Genomic DNA, 25,353 nt, shown 5'->3' with positions numbered 1-25,353 from the left:
TAAATGAAATCTGCAACTTGTATAATGGTTTATAGTTACTGTCACTTCAAGATGATCCAACATAAAACCATAATTAAACGACTGGCAACCAAATTGAGTACACAAAGTGGAACATTTACAAATTGTAAAATCATGTTTGCTCACTGCTGCCCTCTGCTGCAGCGTCGTCAAATTGCAGCAGCAGTTTGGTGGTGTATGACGTCACGACCGGATGTTGACAGTGTGTGCTCTTGGACACGCAATTAGGAACAGCTGAAGAGCAACAACAAAACCATCGACGAAACCGAGACTCCGACGTATGTACGTGTAAAACACAACTTAATCCACCCTGACATCGTTTCGAAGAGGAATTCTGGACTTTGCCAGCACCCCGGAGACCTCGGTAAGGAGTCGACAGTGAGCTTAAAAAGATGTTAAAGCTCTTTCCCCCCCCGACGCCGCTGATGTCGTTTTTGTTGTCTGTTAGCGCAAGCGGCTAGTGCGGCGTTAGCTTCCTCAAACTCCTGCGAGGATAGAAATTGTAAATTATAGTAAGTTTTAATAGCCTCCTCCTTTTTGTGTGCTTTGACACAAGTATTTGACGCTTCATAACATGTTGCGTATTGGCTTTTGTGAATGTAGTCAGAATGGGCCGCATCTTCTTGGACCACATCGGTGGAACGCGTCTGTTCTCTTGCGCCAACTGCGACACCATCTTGACCAATCGCTCCGAACTCATCTCCACAAGATTCACGGGCGCCACCGGCAGAGCGTTCCTCTTCAACAAGGTACTCCTACACACGCACTTTATCTTTTCAAAACCCCTCAGCCCAATGTGATATTGCATTCAATAATTTATGTGTACATACACGCTTCCAGGTGGTGAACCTTCAGTACAGCGAAGTCCAGGATCGCGTGATGCTGACGGGCCGACACATGGTGCGAGACGTCAGCTGCAAGAACTGCAACAGCAAGCTGGGCTGGATCTACGAATTCGCCACCGAGGACAGCCAACGTTACAAAGAGGGCCGAGTCATCCTCGAAAGGGCTCTGGTACGGGAGAGCGAGGGCTTCGAGGAGCACGTGCCCTCCGACAACTCCTGAACATGCCGCCATGCTTCTTTGCTGCTGCGCCCATTGACTTCACAGAAAAAAAAAAAAAAGATTAGGGGTAGGTTTTTGACCCCCGTTTTCTTGATTGGCAGTGCGGAAAAAGAACGCTTGCTTTAAAGAACGCCTCCAGTTTCTGCGGCCGTGCGCTTTATTCGTACTCAATAGAGACAAGAACAAGTGACCAATTTATCGATTACTCGTCAATTTTCCTACTATTATTGTTTTTGTTTGCAATCGAGAAGGGAGAATTGCTTCCTGAACTCCGGATTTACAATTTCACACAAAATTCTGAACGATCAGTTAACCAATTCTGTTGTTCAATTATAATTTTTTTTCTACCAGGAATGAAGGAACACAATCTGATTGTAGCATCGACATTTCGACTTTCACAATCTAATCCACTCTACACGATCAGCTGCCGTCTCAGTGATCAAATCATTGATTATTAACAACTGGCATGACATCACCAGCCTTGATTACGGTGCCGACTTTTCTCTTATTAGCGTCATTCAATAGCCATCACGGAAAGAATGCCTTTGACGTCAACATAGCTAAAGGTGATTGTTAGCCTCACGCTGGGTTTGATTACGCTGCATTCTTCTCACTGTTACGTTGCTAACCTTTCACCATGGAGCGCGCAGATACACCCATTCGTTAAACGGGCTTTGTGCGCTTTCTGTAATGTACGACATTCTCCACCCGTTTCCTTGGTTCATAAAAGCAAGTTTGTTGCTTTCGTTGAGCTTATAATAAACATTCACATGCCAGCAAAGAGCTAGGAGAACTTAGCGGCTTCTCGGCCTGCATGTGGCTCATCGCTTTTGTGGATAAAGCCCATCATTTCGTCTCTCCTTTATAATAAAAAATAAGATACAGTGGTGCCTTTAAATACGGGTTTGTTACGTGACCGTGATCATAACAAGGCAAAATGGAACTGCAACATATTTGTTAAAAAAAGTAAAATCATTTAATTAGATAGAATGTAAAGCATTAAAACTGTTTTTGCTTCATAATTCAATCCTGGTGCTGCTGCTTCTGGTGTACCCAAATTGGCCAGCAGGAGGCAGTGTCTGCCATGCATTTGTGTTCCAATATTTGTTTCAAGGTGTTTTCCATTGTTTGCTTTAAGCCTGGTCTCGTATCTCAAGGCACCACTGTATCTGAGGATAATTTTATATATGTAAAAGGTTGTTGACAGTTGATTGGTTTAGCATTTACGAATGGTACCATGGTTTCCAATTTACTCTATAATTGAGTTATATTATTTTATGTGTATTTTCACGATTTGAAAAACGTTGACTTGTGCTTTAAATGCAGCTCTGTATTATATCTTGTTCCATGTGTGATTTTATATCTTGAATTATTCACTCAAATATTAGCTGAAAAAGAAAATACAGTACAGTGGTACGTTTTTTTTCCACTCACAAACACATCGTCAGTAATAGGCCAATAATGTCTTGAGTAATTTCACACTTAGTGGGCAGACACTCCATTTGTACATAATCATTGAAAAGTCAATTTTCCAGCATCTCTGGAGGATTTTACTCTCCTTTCAGCCTTTTTTTGATAGGGCCGCTTTTTGGCCAGTAGGTGGCAGTAGAGCACCACGAACGCTTTCAGACCTGAGCCTGGGCAGGCCTGATGTGTGACGCACTCCACAGGGTAGAATTAGTGTCATTGGGGTGGGAGTAGGGGATGTTTTATGAGGCTTGAAGGTCAAACATGCAACGCATCATAATCAGCATTATCATCATATAAGCGTGTTATTGTTGTATTTTAAAGGTGGAAGAGTCACAAAGAAATAAGTGCCGTTTGCATGATCCAAATGACGTCATGCCTTTTGAAAAAGAAAACATTTATGAATGGCAATACAAAACAGGCTCATCATCAAGTAGTTGCTCATCATTCCTTTCCGTCCAGCACGCCTCCGCCACCACTGGAGACGACATATCGATAGCATCCTGCCGCAGCTTCTCCACCATTCCAACACAAAAATGAGATATGACGGCCGTCGTGACGTCTCCTCATAGCCGGCGCTCCGATTGGCTCGCGTATGGAAGGGGGCGGGGCGTTCGCCATTGAGGAATTTGACGGCGACGTACGTACACACGCCTCCCGGATAAAAAGTGCACACGAGAGTGGCGGTGACGAGCAGACGAGGTAAGACGTGACAAGACGAGACGAGTCGGCTGGCAGTTTAGTGTCTTTTTTTTTTTTTAAAAGTCTCTTGCTTAATTTGTAGTGTTTTAAATGTGATGTTTCAACGTGAAGTTTAGACATTCAAAGAGGCAGTGGCAGCAGGTGCGCTTCGAATGCATGTCTGTATTTCTTCGGACTAATTCAGGTGAGTCAACCCCCCCCCGCTTCACAACACATTTTTTTATCTTTTTGTTTTAAATAAGCATGTATCCGGGTTAGCAGGCGCCTTTTCGCTAAAAATGCTTAATCTACTCCAATGAAGCTCCACCAGGTGATCCTAATCGACCGACCCCAACGTGAGCATCAAATGGGAAAAAATAAAGTCTGTTTGTAGCGGGCAACTTTGAAAGAGGTTTTACATTTATTTTTTAATGTCTTTAGAGTTGAAAATATCTTTTTTTGCCTTTACGTTGTTGCAGGACTTATCCCTCCCCTTCCTTCCCTTCTCTCCCTCAAACCTCGGGTTGTATAATGGCTGCAGGTGCACTGCAGTCACAAAAGAGGATGTTCCCATTTTTCCATGTCCTTGATGTACTAGTACACCCTTTCTCTTCACTAGTACTAATCAGCTCACTAGCAGAAGAAACATTCTGATGCCTCGACTCTCCCCTTTTGCCTGCATATATGAAATCGATTTATTATCCTTGATGTCTACAGGCAACCTTAACTCACCTAACATGTTGTTGAGGTTTTTCGAGACTTTACATTACTTATGTTTCAAACCCCCTTCCTGTCTCCGGGGAAGATATGCGAACTGCTTTTTGGTCTTTTGTTGCCGAGCATTGTTCTGCAGGTTGTCGCCTCGGCAGGAAGTTGACACTCGACAGCTATCTGCACTGCTTTGCTTCTGCACTTTTTTTTTTATTTTTTAAATTCACAATTAAAGTCAGATGCACTGAAAGTTGTGCAGATATTTTAACTGTTTTCATTGCAGGGCCATTTTGGTAGGCTTAAAATCTTAGTTTGATTGGCACCTTGGTTTTAAAATACACGAGACAGCACTCTGGTCTCTATTCTTGACATGTGACCTATTTGCCTTCTGTCTGCTGGCCCATATCCTACCTGGGTCAAGATGTTGAGGATTTCACCTGTACCTGTTAAGTCACTGTGTGTACGCACGTGATCGTTTCTGAAAGCTCCAGTGTGTTCTGTATTCAGTCGCTTTTTGCGTAATCCATTTACAGCCGGGTTACTCGTGTCTGCACTATTTACAATGAGGCGCACTGTTCGCTCTTGCGTGACACTTGGCGACGATCGCAGACGGCATTCTTGTCTTGAGGATTCCGTTGGTTTGATATCCAACTTGAGGTGCGCTCTATCGGACAATTTTGGCACACTTTCCAAAGCGACTGGCGTTTATGCGTGTGTGGACATATTTGTGAGTGCGCACACTTCCTCCTCATTGTGCCCCTGTTATGTTTTATTAGCCAAATGTTCTGTTATTCTTAGCCAAGCAGGATGTTTATACAATCCTCGTGTAGAAATATGACTGGCAAGGCCTGAGTGTTTATCTTTGTTGCCGCTTCTCAGGTCGTCACTGTCGCACTTGCTTGAGCACCCCCCCCCCCCACACTCCCTTCTGCGTTTTGCATGCCTGCCTGGCCCTCCTGCATCCAACTCACGGGTGAAATGACATCCACCGTGATAAACTTCTCATCTCACTCAAGCCTCCATTCTTATTATAGGTGGTAGTTGCATAAAGTTGAAAGAAAAATAAAAGAAATGCATTCAAAGCCTCGAATGAAATACTTCAGTTTCAAACCCATTTGTATTATGTAGACAAATGTGAAGTACACGTGGAGTTTTATTTTTCTGTGAAAAGCGTTTGTCTATTGATGATGATTTATGCAGTGGCGGAACTAGGATTTTTTTTTTTCCTTCGGGGGGGGCCAAGGGTTCCTAGAAAAATCAGAAAATAACCATAAATCAATTATCTGGCCTGGCACCTGGGGAGTCTGGGGGGGGCAGTGCCCAATTGCCCCCCCTCCTAGCGCTGCTCTGTGCTTTTTCTACTTGGGACAGGCTTAGAGAATCGAGGATAATCCAAGGTAACATTTTAACCGCTGTAAAGTAAAAACGATTACTCGCTTGCTAACTTGTGACCGAGACAGAAGTAGTATGTGTGTATATTTAACTACACAAGCCCCCGAGAGGCAAGTCACTTGACATAAAGGCTGAACACAGCTGATTTTGTGGTGCGCACGGCGGCCGGCGTCCCTGTTGGCATATTTCCACCCTAACCACACTGTACCAAGAAGCCAGGATGTGACGAATGACATTTTTTCGGCACTAATATTTTCGGCCTGTTATGCCGCATCATGCTACCGATGTGAACTCACAATGACTCACCTGGATGATCCTCACTCTTTCACAACCACATCACATTTCCCAGAAGTGTGTAATTGAGACTGGAAAAATTCCATTAAAAAGCAGTCTCGGTCTGGTTTTTTGTGCTTCAGGGGTTAATCAGCTGCCACTTAGTGAGTCGTGTCATGTGATGCCACTACCCCCCACAAGCACTCATTTGAGTGGACTCTTACTCTGGAGGGATACAATTCAGAGCTTGTGCGTGCGTGTCCTCACGTCCGAAGCTACTCGGGTTCGTTTGTCATTGGAGTGCCAGTAGTAAGTTTGTATGTTGCTATCTTTTAGCTTTTTGGGGGGCATGAATTTCCCAAGTGATTTTTTTGTGATAATTGAGTCATTGTGCCTGTTTGGGTCGTAGGAAGGAAACTTTTTGATTCATGCTTGTTGTGATGATTGAAATGAAATCGGTCCTTGAGTTGAAGAAATTTTAGTTTGAAGAAATAAGGCACATTTTTTTCACTATTTTTAGTGTAGGTCCAATCTTTTATTCCTTTTTTTTTTTATAGGTTATATATAATTGGATGCGTTGCTTGCGTTTTAACCTTTCAAGATTCTTCAAATTATCGCAGTCAGTTGTTGCCTCAATGTACTTTTTTTTGCTGAGTCATGTTTCTTGTAACCAAGCAGCATTGTGAAATGTTATGTGAACCAGGACTGTGGTTTTTGTGATATTTTGGTCCCCGGATGGCTTGTGGTTAAAAGATGCGAATATAAAAACAATGTCTGCTTGAGCTGTAGACAGAGTTTGAGAGGTAATTGTTTTGTTTAACTTTTTGCGTTTTCTTTTTCGCACAACTGCAAAGGATTTGTCAATTGAGAAGTGAAGGCATTCTGTTTTGTTTTTTTTCTTTCCCCAAAAAAAACAATTTTAAATTCCACCAGTTGTAATTCCTGATCATGATGTTCCTCTCCTTCCCCATCATTGTGATCCAAATGTCAGAGATGTGTGTTGCAGATGCCCCACCAGGCTCCGCCTCTTAAAGGGCCAGACACTAAAATACATTTTATATTTTTACCATATTTTATGTTTGCAACGTTTTGGTTCAAATACATTTTATTTATATATTTTTGAAAAGTCTTCATTTGTTGAAAGCAAGTTGGACAAACTATTTAATTAGTTCTTTTGACCTCTTGCTGCTGAGGACTGTCGGTTCACAGTGTGTTCGACACAAGCCAGACCTGTGCTCGCACATTCCTTTGAGATGTTTCATGATGGTTGAAATTCAAATGTATATATTTTTTAAAGATAAGAAAGAACATCTCATAGCCATTTAAATTGATTTTGTGTAACAAGCCTTTACATAATAGTACTTATTTGGAATGAATGTGTTAAACACCATCCTCGCTTATATCCTCAAAACACGTCTGAGATTTAAAGTGGGTCAAGCCAAATCTCCTTTGAGTCGGCTCACGTCGAGCGTCTCGTCACAGTTTTCCCTTTGCGGCCAGGAGGCATCTCAAAGTCCAAGCTGGTGATGGCCGTCTCACCATGGCACACTTGAAATAGACGGCCGGAGAAGGCCGCAGAGCATGGCGTCCCAAGACGGCGCGTGGGCCTCACCGTCGCCAATCGCCGTCGTAAAACGCTAACGACATAAAAACGCTATAAAAAGGGCTTAGCCTGCATGCAATCTCGTGCTCCTTGGAAACTTTGGTCAAGCTTTGATGGAACAAGAGTACATCGAGTTCCCTCCCCCCCAGCACACTCTCACTGTGGTTCAGTGGAGCTCTGCAGGTCATGAACTTGCCGTGTTGTGTTTGGATCTCCGTATCATTCTGACTATATTTAAAAATGTGTTTTTATACTTTATTTGCAAAGCATTGCAATAATTCACATTCAGCTATTGAGCATTTGATTCTGTCAAGTGGGTGAACATGATTTTTTTTTTTTTTCCCCCGCAGTTGAGTATTTGTGCCCGTCTGAGATATGACTGAGGTGATGATCAACAGCACCCCAATGGACGACATGAGGCTCAGTCCCACCAAGGACAGGCTTTCTTTCCAGGTATGTTTTATAAATGTAAATCAATCTATAAATAAAACAAATAAAATAGTCAGGTTTTATTACCGTAATTTTCGGACTATAAGTTGCACCGGAGTATAAGTCGCACCAGCCATAAAATGCCCAAAAAAGTGAAAAAAAACCATATATATGTATATAAGTCGCTCCTGAGTATAAGTCGCCCCCCCCACCCAAACTATGAAAAAAAACCGCGACTTATAGTCCGAAAATTACGGTATATATATTTTTTTAAATCTGTGGCCAATTTGTTGAACTTCATCTGACTATGCAAAATAGCAAAAGGAAATAAATAACAAGCCTTGTGTAGTCTAGCAAGCCAAAAGAATATGCTGCGTCTGAATGAAAAGCCAAAACTAATAATAAAAATATGTTTTGGAAAATATCAGCGCGCCAGTGAAAATTGGCATTAGTGGTGTTTTGCGCATTCCTGCAAACAAAGCATCATAAAAACAATACGTCTTCATTTTGCGCGTGGGAGGAAAACAAATACGGCGAGAACATCCGACGCACTGGGACGTGTCGTAAAACGAAGAATAAGAAAGGAGGTGTCGGTGACGCCCGATTGCTCGGACGCAAACGGCCATCAGGTGCTCTTGACAAGCGCCTTCCAGCGGCTTTGTTTCACTGTCACCTCAACAAGGTCATCCAAAACGCACAGCTGCTGTAGCGCCGGCAAATTTCGCAACCGGCGTAGTAAGCCATGTCGCTCGATGCCCGTCTCAGAGGATGTAGCTTGACCCGAAGGAAGAGGCCGACTTCCTTGCGCCGTTTCGCACAGCACCTGTCGCGGATGCCGGGGGCAACGGGTTCAAACCTGCCTCAAGGTTCCAGAGTGCAACTTCTGCCCTGGGCTTTGATCGGACCGAGTCCATCTGTACACTTTGGTTTCATTTCTTTTAGATGCAAGCTTACGAACTGTGTAAGAATTGAGACTCACTAGAAAATAGTTTTATTCGATTAATCGATTTTACTTCTCCATTAGTGTATTACGAAATAAGTGATTAATAAAAACAGCCAAGAGAGATTGTTGGACTCGACAAACTTTTTGAAACTGTGCCATTCCATTTTCCAATCGGACGTGACACGATTACTCGATTTGATTACAGTAGTTGCCGATTCAATTCAGTTTTGTTTCTGGCAAACATAAAAGTCCCCTCCAGCTTTTTACTGTAATTCTGCTACTATTGTGTTGACGTAAGTCCGTGATAGCTAAGTGTTTTCCGTTTTCGGGTTATGTCCGGAACTCGGTCGTAAACCAAGCATCCCTTTTGTATATTTCTATCGCAACAATGAGTTTTTCCAATATGCTAGCGTATCAAAAGGCACGCCGGTTTAGTCCTGTTCGTACACAATCCCAAAATAGCGCTGCCGACGCTTCCTGCCGCCGTAAGCAAAACGAGTTGTGACGCGTGTCCAAAGGCAAAGTCGTCGCTTGTCCGCACCCCCTCTCGCTCCCTCCCTCCCTCCCTCCCTCCCTCCCTCCCTCACCCGTTTTAGTGAGAATAAACCTCCCAGTGATGGACTCTTGTGTTTTCCTAACCTGATCAAATTCTCACAGTCTGCACAGAGGAAGACATATTTGCTGTCTTCTCATGCGTTTGATGGAATTCCTGGAGGCTTGGCCACAGCTGCATCCCCTCTTTCTCTCGCGCTCGTCTCATCTAATGCTTACTTTCCACTCGGCACTTTGCCCAGACGCTGACCCACCGCCCGCAAACGTCTCCGAGTGAAATATGCTGGGCTAAAAATATTCATCCACTTTGTCCAAACAAAAATGCTGTTCTTGGACCTGGAGGATTTTTAAAAAAATTTTTACTTTGCCCCTTGGGTTTATTCACCGGTTCCTGGGAACGGTTGTCAAATCTCAAATAATCTCCCCTGTCTGGGGCTTTGGCCAAACATTTGACGTCTCAACCTTATTCCATGTTTGTTACAATGTTCTTTCCTCAGACTTTTTTTTCACCTCCCCAACTTAAATGAAATCTCTTTTCGGAAAAGGCCGGTTTACTATCGATTATGCCCTCTTTCGTGCTGTATTGCTTTATAACGAGCTGTGAGCAGCTTGGCATGTAAATCAAGGCCAAGAACGCATGACGATTTTTGACATTGGCATCTGTCCTCGGCAGATCTTCCCCGACCCATCGGACTTTGAGCGCTGCTGTAAGCTCAAGGACCGCCTGCCCTCCATCGTGGTGGAACCAACCGACGGCGAGGTGGAGAGCGGCGAGCTCCGCTGGCCTCCCGAGGAGTTCCTGGTAAGCGAAGGGGAGGACGACCATGACGAAGCGCAGCCCAATCACAATGGGATCCAAAACGGACAGGCCCCGGCGAACTCCAAGCACTAGGAGCCGCTAGCCCTTTTGCTTCCGATGTCCAACCGTTCACGCACTGGTCACGCTGCACCTTAAACCTTTCCGGCTGACACCACACGAAAGAAGCAATAGTTTTGTCGCACTGCCACTCGATGGGACGTCGTTCGCATTCTTGAGAAAAGACTTGGGACTGCGCTAACACCGGGGGCCATGACATGGCTCCGCTGACCCACCCCACCCAAAAAAGAATTGCGCTTAACCCTCCAGCTGTGTTCACTCTCTGGATTGCTGTTAAGTATTTGCCTCTACGCAAGGTTTAGCCGTTTTGTTTGATGTCGTGGGTGTCGCATGAGCTGAGGATTGTATTCTTTTTTTATTTTCCAGTCTAAAGTTAACATCTTTGTACTTGTAGTTCAGCGCTAGATGGTAATAGATTTTTTTTTAAGGAGATAGTAGCATGTAGATGTTTAGTGCAGTTTTGCTTCAAGAGTGATACATTGTTGTACTATTTCGTCGATACACGGGGTTCTTCACTAAAGTCACAATTCGGCACACGGGTAGATTTCCAGTTGTAGCCAAAAAGTGCAAGGAGGAGAAAACCGGTGCGCTGAATCGATTTACTAGTGACAACAACTTTGTATAACTCGTGAGGGAAAACTGCTTTAGTTGATACTAGCGTGCTAGCGTGTTCTACTTGTGCGCTTCACTGCGGCGGTTTTAAGCAAGAGCAAAGGAAAGGGAAGCTAGTTTGCTAACCGGATGCTAATTGCTCGCCCTGTGTGGCCTTACGACTTGACCATTTGCAAATTACAATGTTTTTTTAATTATTTTTTTTCTCTTCGGTGGACGTATAATGGATCCCGTCACAAGTGAACACTCTGCTCCTCTCTATTCTTCCAACTTGTTTCTGTGGAAGCAGCTGTACTTTTTGTCACCATGTAGCATCGATATGTACCTTCAATGTCAGAAAGTAGCATTGATTTTGTCCGTCACGTGTTCTTCTTCTGACTTGTTATATGTGTGATATTAGGGCTGTGTACAATATCTCTCTTTTTTTCTTTTTCTTTGTTTCTCTGTCTATAACCGAGCTGGTTGTTTTTGTAAAGCTCAGGGAGAATAGCTGCCATCTTTGTTTTGTTTTTGCCATCTTTGTTTTGTTTTTGTCATTGTATTTAGATAACTGTGTTTTTTCTCTCTTGCTCTGTTAACAGAGGCTGTAAATAAACTTTGAATTTGCTAATCCAGCTGTGTGGTTTTTGGCCTACCTCTTTAAAAGAAAACATTTGGCTTTGACGTATCAAAAGCAATATTTCCTTTTTTTCTTTGCTGGTATGCTATCTGGACAACTCTAAATTTTCACATGAACTGAGGTCACAGATCATGTGACAAATTATTCTAAAAATGAGTTCACATTAAAGCACAATGCAATAATTAAGACTGGCTAGTAACACTCCTTGCTGACAACGTGACTTTAATTTTCAACAATGTTATCCTGAAGCTAACATGTAGCATTCTTTTGTAAGTGTTTCACTGATAAAGCTTCTCACTCATTCTTGGAATTCTTTCCGATGGAAACAATGTTAAGGCTGATCCCAGAGTGTCGGCCGAGTTTGACCTGACGACCAGTAGACAATACTGGCGACTGCTTGTCTCTATTAAAATGTCTTCTTGAACATATACGCACACTCACAACTGTTTCCAGTCCGCGCATCACTTTAATCCGCATGTTTCCTTGCATTAAGTCATAAAGAGAAAAGGAACACTTATCTGATGTACTCTTTTTACACTCCAGCCTTTGCCAAACTTTTTAAGTTAAGCTGCACACTTCATCCCAAATGCCAGTGACAAAAAACAATTATAGTGGCTTTATTTTGCCCTCCCACATAGTACAGGTATGTCGTAATGTCTTAAATATACCTTAGACTTGATAAATAAAACCTCTAATGAACAACACGCTTGCTTATATTCATGCCTTTTAAAGCAGAGCGTGTATCGTTTCTTCTACCCACTGCAACACGGCTCTCCTGTTACACATGATGTCAGCATGTAGTGATGCATGTGTGTGTGGTGAGGTAGTCAGGCTGATGGACAGCAAAGAGAGAGAGAACACTTAGTCAGATTCAAGACTTTTCCATGATCCTCCTCCCTGTGGCATGCACTCTATTTGATAGACAGGAGAGAACCATGCAAGTTTATCATCGATAGATCATTCTAGAATTAGGACGCCAATATTTATGAGAAATGAACCATTTATGTGACAATATTTTGTTAGGTTTAAAAAAATTGTTTGTGATAAATATTTAATTGTATAATTGATTCATCAAGCTCAACCATCAAGAATATACTTTATTTGTAATATTTTGTTGTGTTTGGTGCAATCTTGTTACTGATGCTCAGGGATCTCAAAAAGAAAATTTAAAAATATGACAAAATAAATTCTTCGTGCTTGATGATGTCGTTTCTACCATGGTGTCATGTGGCTCACTTTTTTGCTCTCCTCCAGTATTACTTCAGAACAGATGTTTTCACTTTTCAAAAACACTTGATCATAGGCCTCAAAATAAATAAAGGTTTATGTCATTCCCCACCCTATGTTTAATCAAATTTCCTGAATAAATGCAAAAGAGCCACATGAGTTCAAGTTGGACCGCACGAGCCTCTTATGTAAGCCAACGTGGGAAAGGCAAGAGTGACTTTTTTTGGGCATTGCCTCTCGTCTCTTTTGAGTCTATTGATAGCACTTTGAACTTGTTGTTTTTACATTGAGAGAACAAAAACGTTTGTTATGTTTAACATTCTTCTCTTCCACGACCTCTTTAAATCTTCTCGTCTTACGTCCCGCAGGCCTTGCACCTGCGATACCGCCACATTTTCTAAAGTGTTTCTTTGTAGTTTTGCCATCTGCTATATCGGTGCACTTATCCAGTGTCCCTCTGTGCACTCCTCCATAGTCTTAAAGTAAAACGGATTAGAGTGGCGAGAACGTAAGCTGCCTGTTTAAATCGACATGTATGGCTTTTCAACCCGAGGGCCATGAAATACGTACTTGTATATAATAAGGAGTCATGTGAAGGTGCTTTCATGACACAATTCCACTGCAAAGTAAAAGAAAAGAAGACTGACGGCATTATTTAAACACGTTTGGAGGTTGTGAAGTATAATGCCGAGCTGAGCTAAGTCATGGTAGCAGAGAAACGAATGGCCTTGAGAATATTTTATCCAAGTGGAGACTGAGGGCATGACGAAATTTGTTGAATTTTGAAACACATTTTCACAATTTCTCCGTTTGTGTTTTATTTAGTAGGTAATCCTCTCGAATATAGACGAAACAGCACCCCCTGTCGGAGGCCGGCTGTAATAACTTTACAGGGAGCAAGTTGAGAGGTCGCGTTAGCAACGAGGCGACACTGTTAGGATGTTTATTTCACCTTCGCTTTAACTCAAAGTTTTCAAGAAATCCATTACCAAAACCGGGTTCATCTATTTTTTTTACTGCCCCGAATAAGGCTCGCTTGTATTCTAAGAGACACCTCGCCCGTTAGCTTCCGTTAGCCAGGTTGCTATGTTGCAGGGAAGCGGTTGGACGGACTCTTCAGAGTTACAACTCTTTTTTTGAAAAGCACTTCAAAAGGTAAGTTTGTTCATGACTGACAGCTTAACGTGCGTGTTGGAAAGCTACTCTCCGGGCATGTTATATGAATGGCACAGTCTAATAAACTATTTCTTTTGAGTTTAATTCCCCGAGTTAGCTTAGCATTCGGGCGAGGCCAGAGAACGAAGCAACACTTGGTGGGCTGGGCACGTTACAAACTGCAGATCCGATTTGGATGACGCCCATAGTGATTTTTTTATTTTTTATTTATGTTTTTTCACTATTTTAGTAACTACCACACGTGCCAGTATTTCCTTCAACGCTAGAATCAGCCATTCTCGTCGTATCATCTCTTCGAAATTGGGTTGAAATTACGCCCAAGACACCTGTTCTTAAAAGAAATCTCAACAGGTTGTTGTTTTTGCCTTTGTAACTGATGTTTGTGCACCTAAAGATTAAAAAAATATATCTCAATAACTTAAATAATAAATTAAAGTGCACATAAAAGATAAATACAACTAAACTCTTTTCTGGTGTGCTGTGATGACGTTTTTAACAACTGTATACAGATATGCAGTTTGAATTTTTTTTGTGCAGGAAATTTTATTTTCAATCATTTCATGACCGTCCAACTTCATCATTATAAATATTTATCTATAGAATTTAGCATTATATCCATTTTAGCCTTATTAAAATGCTGTCGCAATATAAATCAAAGAATAACTACTGTTGTTTTTAAGGACGTTACAGAAAATATTTGAAGTGCATCAATTTGCCTGATATTAAAAAAATAATAATTTGGCCTGCACACTGCATGGCAGCACAAGATAAACAATAATTAAAAAAAACAAAACAAAGCAACTTAAAATGACAGACATGTCTTGCATGTTTCCAAAAATGGTCACAAAAATCTAAAGAGGTAATAAAATCAAACAAGCTGTCGCATTTGAACCTGAGTTGACGTTGGCAGGTAAGCCGGTAAGCCGTCTCCAGTTTGACACACGCGACGCACGTCAGCACTGACACGTTCAGCCTTTTAGGTAAAACCTTTTGAGAAAGAAAAATGTACTACTGATTAAAGACCCACCAGTGGTCATTTTGCTTCTTTGTTAGGTGCACAGTCAAAGAGCGTAATTTTTTAGACTGATTAGTCATTTCTTCATCTCTGCTGTCCATTTTTTTTTCCAACCTCCTCACCACCTTTTTATTTTGACCTATTTAGCACAATCAAATATTTTCCTCCATCAGTGATTAAAAATGTCGTAAAAATGTGTTGACCAGTGTTATTATTCATGCCTCACATTTTCCGTTATTAATATCAGCACTGCCTGCATGCTGTTTATTTTTTTCCACCTTAATTAATAAACCCTCTGAGTTTTCACTTGCTGTGTCATGTTGCTTTCGATGTGCTTGTGTATTTCAGCGTGTGTGTGTGCGCCCGCGCCGGTAATTGAGGTGGAAAGGTGCGAGCTGCATTGCGCACCTGCTGGATGAAATAAGTCCCCGTAGCGTCAGCTCGAGACTCAGCACGTCAGCGCGGCCTTATCAATTCAACACTCCGCAGGCCCTTTTCACCTCCGCTCGGCAATAATTGACTGGCAGCGCCGTTGCGTTTATGACTGGCCAAGGTTATTTCAAACCTTTATTGGATGGCACACTTGCTAGTTGTGCATTTGTAGTTCTGCCTGATGCTTTTTAGCTGTGGTTACATTTTTCAGCGCCATTCTTTCATTCTAACTCGGGACCTCATGAAGTTCATGAGCTCCTTGAACGATTGTCTCATAAGAAAGCCCAAAGTATAGAATGTGATGTCCGGAATCAACTTTGTGTTTGGCGAAGCATGAGAAACTCCATTTAAGTTTGGAAGCTAATGGCGGTATCTCATCTATTTTATTTTTTTTTGGTCCTGGCAGATGGCTGTGTCCGTGCGGGGTTTGTACTTTGTCCTGACCTTGTTCTTGGCCAGTTTCTTCGGGAGCATCTTCATGCTGGGTCCGGTCTTACCCCTCATGCTGCTGTCCCCCGCCTGGTACCGCTGGATTACCGACCGCATCGTCGCGACCTGGCTCACCCTGCCCGTGGTGCGTACGTCGGCTCGGCTCTCACTCGACCCACTTTGCCAGGTTGTATTTGAAGTCGTACATTTTGTCTCTCTCCCACAAACAGTCCCTCCTGGAGCTGGTGTTTGGCGTGAAAGTGGTGATCACGGGCGACGCCTTCGTCCCCGGGGAGCGTAGCGTCATTATCATGAACCACCGTACGCGTCTGGACTGGATGTTCCTCTGGTGCTGCCTGCTGCGCTACAGCTACCTGCGCCTGGAGAAGATCTGCCTCAAGGCGGCGCTCAAGGCCGTGCCCGGCTTCGGTAAGTCAAAACGCGGCCGTTTTCCAAGGGCTTCTGATGACAGCGCAGATGCTCTCCAGGTTGGGCCATGCAGGTGGCATGCTTTGTCTTCATCCATCGCCGCTGGGAGAAGGACAAGGAGCACATGGGGAACATGCTTGACTACTTTTGCGACATCAGAGAACCTCTGCAGCTGCTGCTCTTTCCCGAGGGTACCGACCTCACAGGTGAGCCACTTTGGTGACATTTGTGGATTTTAGTTCGTATGGACGTTTTATGTTTTAATTCAACACAAGGATTTTTTTGAGAGTCACACTTCACCCTTCTCATTTGACCATACCGAGCGACACGGCAATGCAAACACAGTTTAGCAGCGCTAGCGCATAACCAAATGCTTGTCATCGCACTCCCAGAATGCTCTGATGTCAAACGACAAAGCTCTCCCTTAAGCCGAGGAAAGCTCCCTCGCTCAGTTTCTTATATGGGGGCGGGGCTAAATTTCTCCTTTCGTGTCATGATGTCATTTCGGGTGATCCAGTCAAGTGACATCATAATTAAACAGAGTTGATTAACATACAAACCCTTTTTTGTACGGGAGCGATTTATTCTGTCCTGCCCGAAGGAGCTGCGGCTGTTACATAACGTGACTAATGAGTCAGTATAGAGTTAGTTAGCGAGTTCCCCGGGAAATGTTTGATTAATAAACAATCATCTGTCTTGGTGTTTATGTCCTCTTGTCTCTCTGCTTCCTCGTCTCGCCCTCACACAAATGTGTGTTTGTGCTCACCAGCGCCGCTGGCATTGTCATCGCGACTGTTTTGTTCATCTCAATAGGGTCGTGTAATTGTAGAGTATACAGTAGCTGAAGTGTTCTCTCGTTCTTTTTTTTTTACGCCAGCCTTTCTTTGTTCCCTCACACAGAGAACACGAGAGTGCGCAGCGACGAGTTTGCCACCCAGAACGACCTGCCCAAATACCAACACGTGCTGCATCCGCGCACCACCGGCTTCACTTTCATCGTGGAGCGACTGCGGAAAGGTGAGTGACGCCCGGAAAGATACGCTTGGGATACCAGATACCAGTTCCAGAGAAGGAGATGGTTTCCCGTGGAGATTAACATAGAAAGCCGAAAAAATGTTGCCTGTGTTCCCCAGGAGCGAACCTGGATGCAGTGCACGACATCACGGTGGCTTACCCCAAAAACATCCCCCAGACCGAGCGCCACCTCATGCTAGGCCACTTCCCCCGCGAGATCCACTTCCACGTGCGGCGCTACCCCGTCGCCACGCTCCCCGCCCCGGCCGACGAGCTGGAGTCGTGGTGCCGCCAGCGCTGGGCTGAAAAGGAATCCCGCCTGCAGGATTTCTATTCGGGCCAGCCGCGGGCCTTCGACCGGGAGGGCGTGGCGCGGGTGCCGCCGTGCAAGTCGGAGCTGCGCGTGGCTTTGATCAAAGCGGCTTCGCTGCTCTACTGGACCAGCTTCATCGCGCTGTGCTTTGCCGCCTTGTGGCTGTGGGCTCCCGTCAGGTTGTACTTCCTGGTAGTGGTGGGCGTGTACGTGGCCCAGCAGAAGTTGGCGGGTGGGCTGGAGCTGCTGGAGTTGGCCTGCCATCGCTATTGGACCTCCGTGGCGGCTAACGGGGATGACAAGATGCTGGATGGAAAAACGCGGTGAGGACAATGACGAGCTGGCACACTGACGATGCCTTTGGTGGCTGGGGTCCGCCTACAGGCAGCTCACTTGACCTCAGCAGGAGGCTTGAGAGGAACGTGTTGTGATCAGCACTCATTTGGTCTCCTATTATTATTACCTCCGCCAACTACGGATTGCAGTAGACAAAATTTCTCGCAGAATGACGCATAGAGTGACTCATACGACACGACAACCTGTCTTTTAAGATCTCCACATCTTCCCCGTACGTACGATATTTGTTTCAGCGTTTACACGATGCACGATGGAGCAAAGCCATACAACTTGCACATCCTCTGCTCGGACTCATCGAAATGTACTTTCAAATACCTCCTCCTTGGGTAGCATTTCGCTTTTATATAAAACAGGAATGTATTTTTTCCCAGGGGGGTGGGGCTACTTGTTTGTACAAGTACAAAAGCCAAAGGTGTGGGAGAAAGTAAATACTCACTGATGAGGGTTGGCTGGAGTAGTTCCTTGAGATTAGAAGCTGATTTTTTTTTTTTTGCTTAAGGCTCAAAGAAAATGTCCTTATTGGGAATGTTTTTTTTGGGGGGGGCAGTCTTGGGATGTTGGGACAACATGACCCTCCCGCCACAGTGGTGGCACAGGAGGACCACCAGACTTGGAGTGGAAAACTTAATTTGTCTTAATGTTGAACCCCGTGACGAATCAGGGCACAGCGTCAATTTGAGTTAAGGCCACGATGTGAGGAAAAATGCTGATTGTCTGTTGAGAAGGTGAAATTTAGAGTCTCTGCTTTCCACACTCACTGTGATCGAATTGTTATGAAAATCAGATTAAATGTACAATCTGTTTTTATTTTTAGTATTATTATTTGTTATTTCCTAAATGCTGATGCTGGACCTCTTACATGGACTACCCTCAGGTAATTGTGGTGAGTTGATGGGGAGGAAAAAAAAAAATATGACTATAGCAGATTAAATGAACTCCATTCAAAAATATGTGTTTCTATCTTGTGTACATTTAATGTGTTTTGCTTTTTCTTTGGCTTTAATTATTGGCGGTGCAACGCTCATTGCAGGACGACGGAGCAGCCTCGAGTCCAGATGTTGAGAAGTTCACTGAAGAATGTCGTGCGTCATCTTAGGGTGAGTCGTACTACATTTTAGTCGTGGGAACCGTTGCATTTATTTGTACTGAATCCCATTGTAGTTCTTGAAGTCAAGTGGGATTCATAATGGCACTCAACAGTGTAAAAGTCTCTTGGGCTTATACTGCCCCCATGTGGCCAAGATGGACGCACCGGAAGCTGTATTTAAGTGCGATTGCGTGACAAAAACTTTTACTATTTTATCTGTTTAATTATGTCATTGTATTTTATTAATGAACTACAATATTGCGGAGTGCATGAAAATATACATTGCAATTTTTTTTTACAGGCGGCTAGAACAGATTACTGGCATTGCCATTCATTTCATAGGGAAAAGATAACTTGAGATGTGTTTTCAGTTATGCGCATGGCCGCTGAATTAATTGAACTTGTATCTAAAGGCACCACAATTTATTTGATGTTTATGTGTATTTTTATTTTGTTATTCTATTCATACTTTAAAGATTGAATCGACTGAGAATTTTGGTGTTACACAACAGCGCATGTCTCATTCCCCCTCCGTCGCCAACAGCAGGCGAGAAAAAAAAAAAGGTCAGGAGCTTTGAAGGTGAAGTGCGGTCACCATAGTAACGAATGTTGTCTCCGTTGTCGTCTAGCAACGGGATGTAGAGTGATGTCAATGGAAAGCGTGCTATTTTCTCCCCGCTGACACAATGTCACTGCTTTGTGTGTGTGTGCGTGCACACACGCATGGCCTGCTAAGGGAATGGAAAAGAAGCTACGATGTTGACATCCCCACGAGTCAATGATAAGCTAAAATATCCCCCTTGGGACAATGAATTGTGCCAATTAAAGGTCCCATTGATGCAGCTCTATCTTTTTTGGCCGCCGATACACAGCAGGATCATCCTTTGCGTTTAGATACAAGCTCAAAATTTGACTTAAGGCAAGATGTGTCATCACACCGCACATCAGTTTTCAAATCACGTCTTTTACTATAAATACACTTCAACCAGTGGCGTCACTAGGTTTATTTTAGGGGGGGGGGCTTTAGCCCCACCAAAAAAAAATCCACCCCTCCCCAAACTCAAAAGACCCTAACATGCTTAACTAGGCATTCTGCTCATCACACCACACGCTTTTAAGCAGGTTACGTGGGGACAAAGTGAAAAAGACTGCAATGAATTATAAAGCAGGAGCTCTCTCCCTTTCTGGGACGAAAGGTGGAGTCTTCTTACATACTGTTCATTTTCCACACACCCGTAGCATGTTCGGGTTGATTTTGAAACATAATAGCTGATTCCAGAGAAACTCTAAAATACAATTTGAGGTTAAAAGAGAGACCTATAGGTTGCTGTCAACGCCCCCCCCCCCCCCCCCCCCGGAAAAAAAAAAATCCAATTCGACCCGAATAGCTTGTAAAGGTTGAAGAGCACATTTTATCATTAGATGCTGTCGTTTCTTCCCCAACGATGTCGGCTATTTATAACTGCTCTGCGACAATAAGCAGGAGAATAATCTTAAGACCCTATTTATAAACCCAATCAAATCTCTTCCCTAGGATGACGATTTGAGGGGGAGAATAAAAAAAAAAAAAATGCCATTCATTTTTTTTTTTTTTTTTGTGGCTCCAGGGAGCAACATGACTGGCATGCATTCCACCCCCCTTGAATCGCTGTAGTAAACGACAGCAGTTCTCTACTGCCACCCTGTGGCTGTTTTAGGTCATGACACCAATGCATGTACAGTATTATGACGCACCAATACCTATAACCCTTTTGTCTTGCAATGACAAGACAAATCCACACGACGTCGCTGTTGTCCATTAACTCGTCTGAAAACGCTTCGCAATCGTTTCTGTCACAGCAGCACCCCCTGTCGTTACATTGTAAGAGTGCAGGCCAGCTGCTCCACATAAACAGCTGGCTCTGAAAGGCGAGAACAAGCACCAGCAGGCCTCTTTTTGGCTTTTTTTTTTTCCTTTTCTTTTTTTTAATCACAAACGTGTGTTTTTATAGACTTTACCGGGAATGATAACTTTTGAAGTTAGGGCATCAGTGACGGAGGCACATATGTTTATGTGCGTAGACAATGATCTAAGTTGCATTTTTAAATTTAGAGTTGTGGTCCCAGTGTCAAAACAACTTTTAGTCACATGCTAATTAATTTAGCATAGGCTTGGTGAAATTAACACTCGTGAGAGTAGCAGTTGTAGTGGTTGTGGTAGTCATTGTGGTGAGAGTGGTGGTACTGGCATCAAAATGATAATAGTAATAATAATAGTGTGTCGGTTGCCGTGCCGGGGCATCGTATCTCTCTCCGGGCTCACTCTTTCTCCCTTTCTGTCCCTCTCGCAGGTGGTCCGTCCGCAGAGCCAGATTGAATATTTCATAGGAGACGAGTGCGCCTCTGGACGCTATCATTGAGGCCACATGTCGGCCCTGTGAAATACGTGGCCTGCCAGACCTCCTCCAACGCCACCCCACAGCCGCCATCTTGGCTCCACCGTGGGCCTCCTAATTGAAAGCCAACCGCGGCGAGTGCAGATGTTGGCGGCTGTCTTTAACCCCTTACGTGGTGGCCAGTCTTGTAGTGGAGCTAACAACGATACAGTGAAACCTTGGTGAGTTACGTTTTTTTTTTTCTTCAATGATAATCTAACCTGAAAAGCATCCACCTGAGCGGTGGCAGACACCCAGTTGTTGTGCTATGCTATGTTAGCATCTGCCTGTTAAAATTAAATTGTCTGACTACTAGAGATGCACCGATCCGACTTTTTCAGTTTCGATACCGATACCGATGCCGTGGTTTTGCGTATCGGTCGATACCCGATACCGATCCGATATTATGGTTGACTTAACAAGCTACATACCTCTACATGTGGAAAAGAAAAGACTAAAGGCAATGGCATCAGGCATGACTACACAGTTCATTCCTAAGACAAAATGTAACAAGATAAAGCAGATTCATGCAATGAACTATTTATTTGTAACATAAATTGTGCAACAGCAGCAATAAAGTGTATCAGCATTTAAATTCAAGTAAATTAGGATACAAACTTCTTAAAAAAAAATATATACAAATGTTGCAGCTGAAACTGCACTGGGCAAATATAGAAAGGGTGATCAAGCACACAGTAACCAAATATTAAAATAAATAGTAAACATTAGGTGCCGTTCCACATCACTCATGACCTGTTGATGCTAAATGCTCATTTAAGCAGCAATGAGAAGTGCTCCCTGTAAACAAGCTCCGCTTAGTACTAGTACTATAACTGGCAGTACTACCAGCACCCCTGGCAACATTAGCTTTGCGGACATTACAAACTGCCGTCGAGCTAGTTGGCGTGTTCAGTTTAAAGTACCTCCACACAGCTGACTCTTTCGTTCGCTCCATGTTTGCGTTTGTTTAGAAAACTCTCGTGGATGCGGCACACGTGCTGCTGACGTATGACGTAGCCGCGTCCCGCGGCACACGTGCTGCTGACGTATGACGTAGCCCGCGTCCCAATAGATTAAGGAAAGGATCGGCTCACAGATCGGCTGCATTTTCCGATACCCGATCCATCAATTTTGTTGATATCGGGGCCGATATCCGATCCAGATATCGGATCGGTGCATCTCTACTGACTACTAATTATTGATATTCCTCGTATTGTACTGCTCTGTGAAAAAAATCAAAACAAATCCCTCTTAGCGACACTAACTTCCATTCCTTGCTCTGTTTATTGTACAACTCCGCTGATTTTATGTCACAGAAGTAGACCTGGATGACATTTGCCCCCTTTTTTCTTTTATCCAAGTGTTTATTTTAAAGTGGAAAAAGTCCATTTCACCCCAAAAGACAGCATCTTGAAACCATTAGGAAAAATATTCCAGATCCTAAACAGAGCAGGCGGGAGTGTGTACATCTCCCCTAATTGCACATGTACGTCCCACTTCCCTCTATTCTCTCTCTATTCCTGCTTGCAGCAGGTGAAAATACGCAGATGAGGCTCAAACACTCCACGCACGTCACCCCGACTGCTCGTTCGCCTCGTCGAGCTCGCGCGCGGGAACAAACGGAGCAATAACTCTCTCTCCGAGTGTGAGCAGGTGAAAGGAGAGTTGTCGCTCACCCAGGCTCCGTATAATGTTTTAACGCACCAACCCAATAGGGACCCTGCGTCAATAATGCTGTCAGCACCTCGTGCGAGCGCCGGCTCCGTGCCGTGACGTCAACATCCAGCATCCATGGGAGAGAGAGCAAAGAAAACACACAAAGGAAGCCCTAATCCCATACATCACACATGCTATTCCAATCGAGGGCTTCCCTTATTTAGCGACATGGGAAGGGGCAACGTAATAAAAACAGCTTTGTAGTCGTGCCGGACCGAGCGGTGGTGCTTTAAACGGTGCTAGCAGACTCGCTCATTAACGTCGAGTGATGGACAGCTTTTAGTTCTAATTTGAGCGAGTCGTTTATTTGTCTAAAGTGGATTTGGATCTGCCAACCCGGTCAAATCCAGTTTTCCATTCGGTTAAGTTTTGAGTCCATCTTGTGATGAGAGGAAGCAGCGGCGCAGGGGGTTTCGCTACTAGTTAGTGAACTTGTCTGTCTCCCGTCCGTCCGTCCGCCGTCACGCACGCACTCCGAGCCCTTCTTCCAACGCACATGTTTGGATTGCTGGCGGCCTTGTCAGGAGTCAAGTAGAGCCTCTTAAAATGTGGCCCCGGGCCAAGGGTCATCCGCTAATGAGTAAAAGCTTCTCCATTGTCGGCAAGGAGGGAGCAGGGAAATGTTCTCGCTCGGCGGGCGGTGCGGGCGAGGTGTGAAGGGATGGACGCTGGCAGGGGAGAAGTAAGGCCAAAGGGCCTCTGACACTGTGTCAGGAAGTGGCGAGGGCTCAGGTGAGCAGGGCTGACAATGATAAACTCTCTTTTATGCTTCCAAACACAAATGGTAGACTGGCTAAAAGTCGGGGTGTGGGCTGGTATAGCGTTAGGGGGGGCAGGTGGATGACACCAAATGATAGCTTGAGAAGAAAAAGATGAGAGACGCTCGCCGTCTTTCTCCCACTGCAGTCCAGACCAAGAACATGTATCAAGTCTTGCTTGTTCCGACAACTGAACTCTGTGAATACTGTCCGGACTTGTCGGCAGGACCACACAGCCTGATGACCCCCCCCCCAAATTAAAAGCCCCCTTTGGCTGTCCAGGTGGTCCTCTTGACACTTCATTTGGTACATCTACATAAACCCGAGTGCTTGGAAGTGAGGAGCAAAACCTTAAGTATACAAAGATGAACTTAATCATTTTTATTTTTTACTTGAACGAAACAATTAATTACCCAAAATACCTTTTGCTGGAAGACTTTTTATTTTTTTATTTTTAAACTCCTCGCCCCAAAACCCCACTTGGGTGTGTGTGTTTGCGTTACCAGTGGTGGGCTTTTTGAAGGCGCCCCCCCCCTCCCTCGCCCGTACATTCGATGAGCTCATCCAGATGTCACCACTATTCCCCCGCGCATGTCTTCTTCTGTGTTTAGACAAGAAGAAGTAGAAGAAGAGAGCGGGACCATGTTCCAATTAGAGACGGCTAAACAGTTGATGTCAAAGAAACTAAAACTAACATTTACAGGCTGCTTTTGAGGGATTGCCTTTAAATTCCGCATCCCAGAATGCAATGCCACAGCCTTTGCAAGCACCAAACCTGGCCTCACTGTAAATGAGCGAACAGATTATCAACATTTTTTCCCCCCCATACTTTCACACGAGACGTTTGCTTCAGAACTCCCGACCTCGCAAAGAACCACACTTGAGCCGTGACCTCATTTGGGGCGGCAGAGTGCAAACAATTATCCCATTAGTGCTGCCGCTCACCTTTTTCTTGCGGCCGGGATTCCCACATGTGAAGAGGATCACAAAAAGACAGACCAGGGGGGGGTTTAGGAGGGGTCGGCCCACACACACCTGGACGGACCCGTGAGAGGTCTTCAAAGCTCCTCCGCCACCTGTGGAACACAGCCAAAGAGGCTTAAATGTTAAGTGTAGTGGTCTGCAGGCCTACTTATCTGCATAGACCAAACAAACACTTAAACACACGTACACACACACATGCACGGAGCTCCATGGTGAGGCTTGGGAACGTGTGGGTGCGGGGCTGCTGTGTAGGAGCCGTTTGAAGCCAGCTGTCTCAACCTGACAGCCTGTTGTTTTAGAGGCCTTCGCTATGGCCGAAGGGGGCCGAGGGGAGAAAAACAACACCAGGAATGTGTACAAGTCAGGACCCAACAGTAAATCCTTCGTCCGCTTCCTTTCTCCCGACGCCCAGCGACGGGAGAGCTGGGCGAAGGGGTCCGAGGGAGGCGAACGGACGTGGGGGCACCATTGGTTTCGGTTCTTTACTGCTCTCTGCGGCGGGCATCGAGGTGGACTAGCGGCTAACACTTGAGATTCGATGATGAAGTTGTCAGGGGGGAAGATAATCTTATTTTGATTCTTGCATCACAATTTAAGGCTGATTCACATACAAGCTTGTTTCTATTGGACCAGAGTCGGGGAATTTCCAAAGCATGTCATCTTTTGCTCTAAATGCCGCGATTAGCGCACGGTGTGGCTACGCCATTAGCCGCCATGGTGCATAGCATACGTGCATGCGTATCCTCTTGGGAAAGACGGT

At 44.4% G+C, this 25,353-nt stretch overlaps 3 protein-coding genes across 8 annotated transcripts; all 3 read left to right on the top strand.

The window, feature by feature from the left end:
- Window positions 1–212: 212 nt before the first annotated feature.
- LOC119116252 (protein yippee-like 5) lies at window positions 213–2,426 on the top strand. 3 transcript variants are annotated; one of them, XM_037241495.1, is made up of 4 exons: window positions 213–382; window positions 467–530; window positions 622–767; window positions 859–2,426. In XM_037241495.1, exons 3-4 carry the CDS (start codon window positions 627–629, stop codon window positions 1,081–1,083), a joined length of 366 nt encoding a protein of 121 aa, XP_037097390.1. In that variant the 5' UTR covers window positions 213–382; window positions 467–530; window positions 622–626; the 3' UTR covers window positions 1,084–2,426. The 3 variants fall into 3 exon arrangements, with proteins under 3 accessions (XP_037097390.1, XP_037097388.1, XP_037097389.1); XM_037241493.1 differs by having other exon boundaries at window positions 467–535; XM_037241494.1 differs by lacking the exon at window positions 467–530 and having other exon boundaries at window positions 214–382.
- A 738-nt stretch (window positions 2,427–3,164) lies between these two features.
- lbh (LBH regulator of WNT signaling pathway) lies at window positions 3,165–10,945 on the top strand. Of its 3 annotated transcripts, none has more exons than XM_037241893.1 (3): window positions 3,165–3,252; window positions 7,561–7,663; window positions 9,808–10,945. In XM_037241893.1, exons 2-3 carry the CDS (start codon window positions 7,586–7,588, stop codon window positions 10,024–10,026), a joined length of 297 nt encoding a protein of 98 aa, XP_037097788.1. In that variant the 5' UTR covers window positions 3,165–3,252; window positions 7,561–7,585; the 3' UTR covers window positions 10,027–10,945. The 3 variants fall into 3 exon arrangements, with proteins under 3 accessions (XP_037097788.1, XP_037097786.1, XP_037097787.1); XM_037241891.1 differs by having other exon boundaries at window positions 3,220–3,436; XM_037241892.1 differs by lacking the exon at window positions 3,165–3,252 and adding an exon at window positions 5,804–5,916.
- Window positions 10,946–13,334: 2,389 nt separating this feature from the next.
- lclat1 (lysocardiolipin acyltransferase 1) lies at window positions 13,335–18,582 on the top strand. 2 transcript variants are annotated; one of them, XM_037241939.1, is made up of 6 exons: window positions 13,335–13,624; window positions 15,499–15,666; window positions 15,752–15,950; window positions 16,010–16,156; window positions 16,851–16,967; window positions 17,084–18,582. In XM_037241939.1, exons 2-6 carry the CDS (start codon window positions 15,499–15,501, stop codon window positions 17,602–17,604), a joined length of 1,152 nt encoding a protein of 383 aa, XP_037097834.1. In that variant the 5' UTR covers window positions 13,335–13,624; the 3' UTR covers window positions 17,605–18,582. The 2 variants fall into 2 exon arrangements, with proteins under 2 accessions (XP_037097834.1, XP_037097835.1); XM_037241940.1 differs by lacking the exon at window positions 13,335–13,624 and adding an exon at window positions 15,036–15,213 and having other exon boundaries at window positions 17,084–18,581.
- The last annotated feature ends 6,771 nt before the right edge of the window (window positions 18,583–25,353 follow it).

This window comes from Syngnathus acus, chromosome 22, assembly GCF_901709675.1.
Source record: "Syngnathus acus chromosome 22, fSynAcu1.2, whole genome shotgun sequence".
Lineage (NCBI taxonomy): Eukaryota > Metazoa > Chordata > Actinopteri > Syngnathiformes > Syngnathidae > Syngnathus > Syngnathus acus.
Note: the sequence above shows the minus strand (reverse complement) of the source record. Positions and strands in the feature narration are given on the sequence as shown.

What these genes read in the sequence shown, in the direction of transcription:
- lclat1 (XM_037241939.1), top strand. Translation starts at nt 15,499, where the DNA reads ATGGCTGTGTCCGTGCGGGGTTTGTACTTTGTCCTGACCTTGTTCTTG. An exon ending in CAAGGCCGTGCCCGGCTTCG is followed by an intron (nt 15,951 to 16,009) that starts GTAAGTCAAAAC and finishes GATGCTCTCCAG; the next exon opens with GTTGGGCCATGCAGGTGGCA. An exon ending in CGTGGAGCGACTGCGGAAAG is followed by an intron (nt 16,968 to 17,083) that starts GTGAGTGACGCC and finishes TGTGTTCCCCAG; the next exon opens with GAGCGAACCTGGATGCAGTG.
- LOC119116252 (XM_037241495.1), top strand. Translation starts at nt 627, where the DNA reads ATGGGCCGCATCTTCTTGGACCACATCGGTGGAACGCGTCTGTTCTCT. An exon ending in GAGCGTTCCTCTTCAACAAG is followed by an intron (nt 768 to 858) that starts GTACTCCTACAC and finishes ACACGCTTCCAG; the next exon opens with GTGGTGAACCTTCAGTACAG.
- lbh (XM_037241893.1), top strand. Translation starts at nt 7,586, where the DNA reads ATGACTGAGGTGATGATCAACAGCACCCCAATGGACGACATGAGGCTC. An exon ending in AGGACAGGCTTTCTTTCCAG is followed by an intron (nt 7,664 to 9,807) that starts GTATGTTTTATA and finishes TGTCCTCGGCAG; the next exon opens with ATCTTCCCCGACCCATCGGA.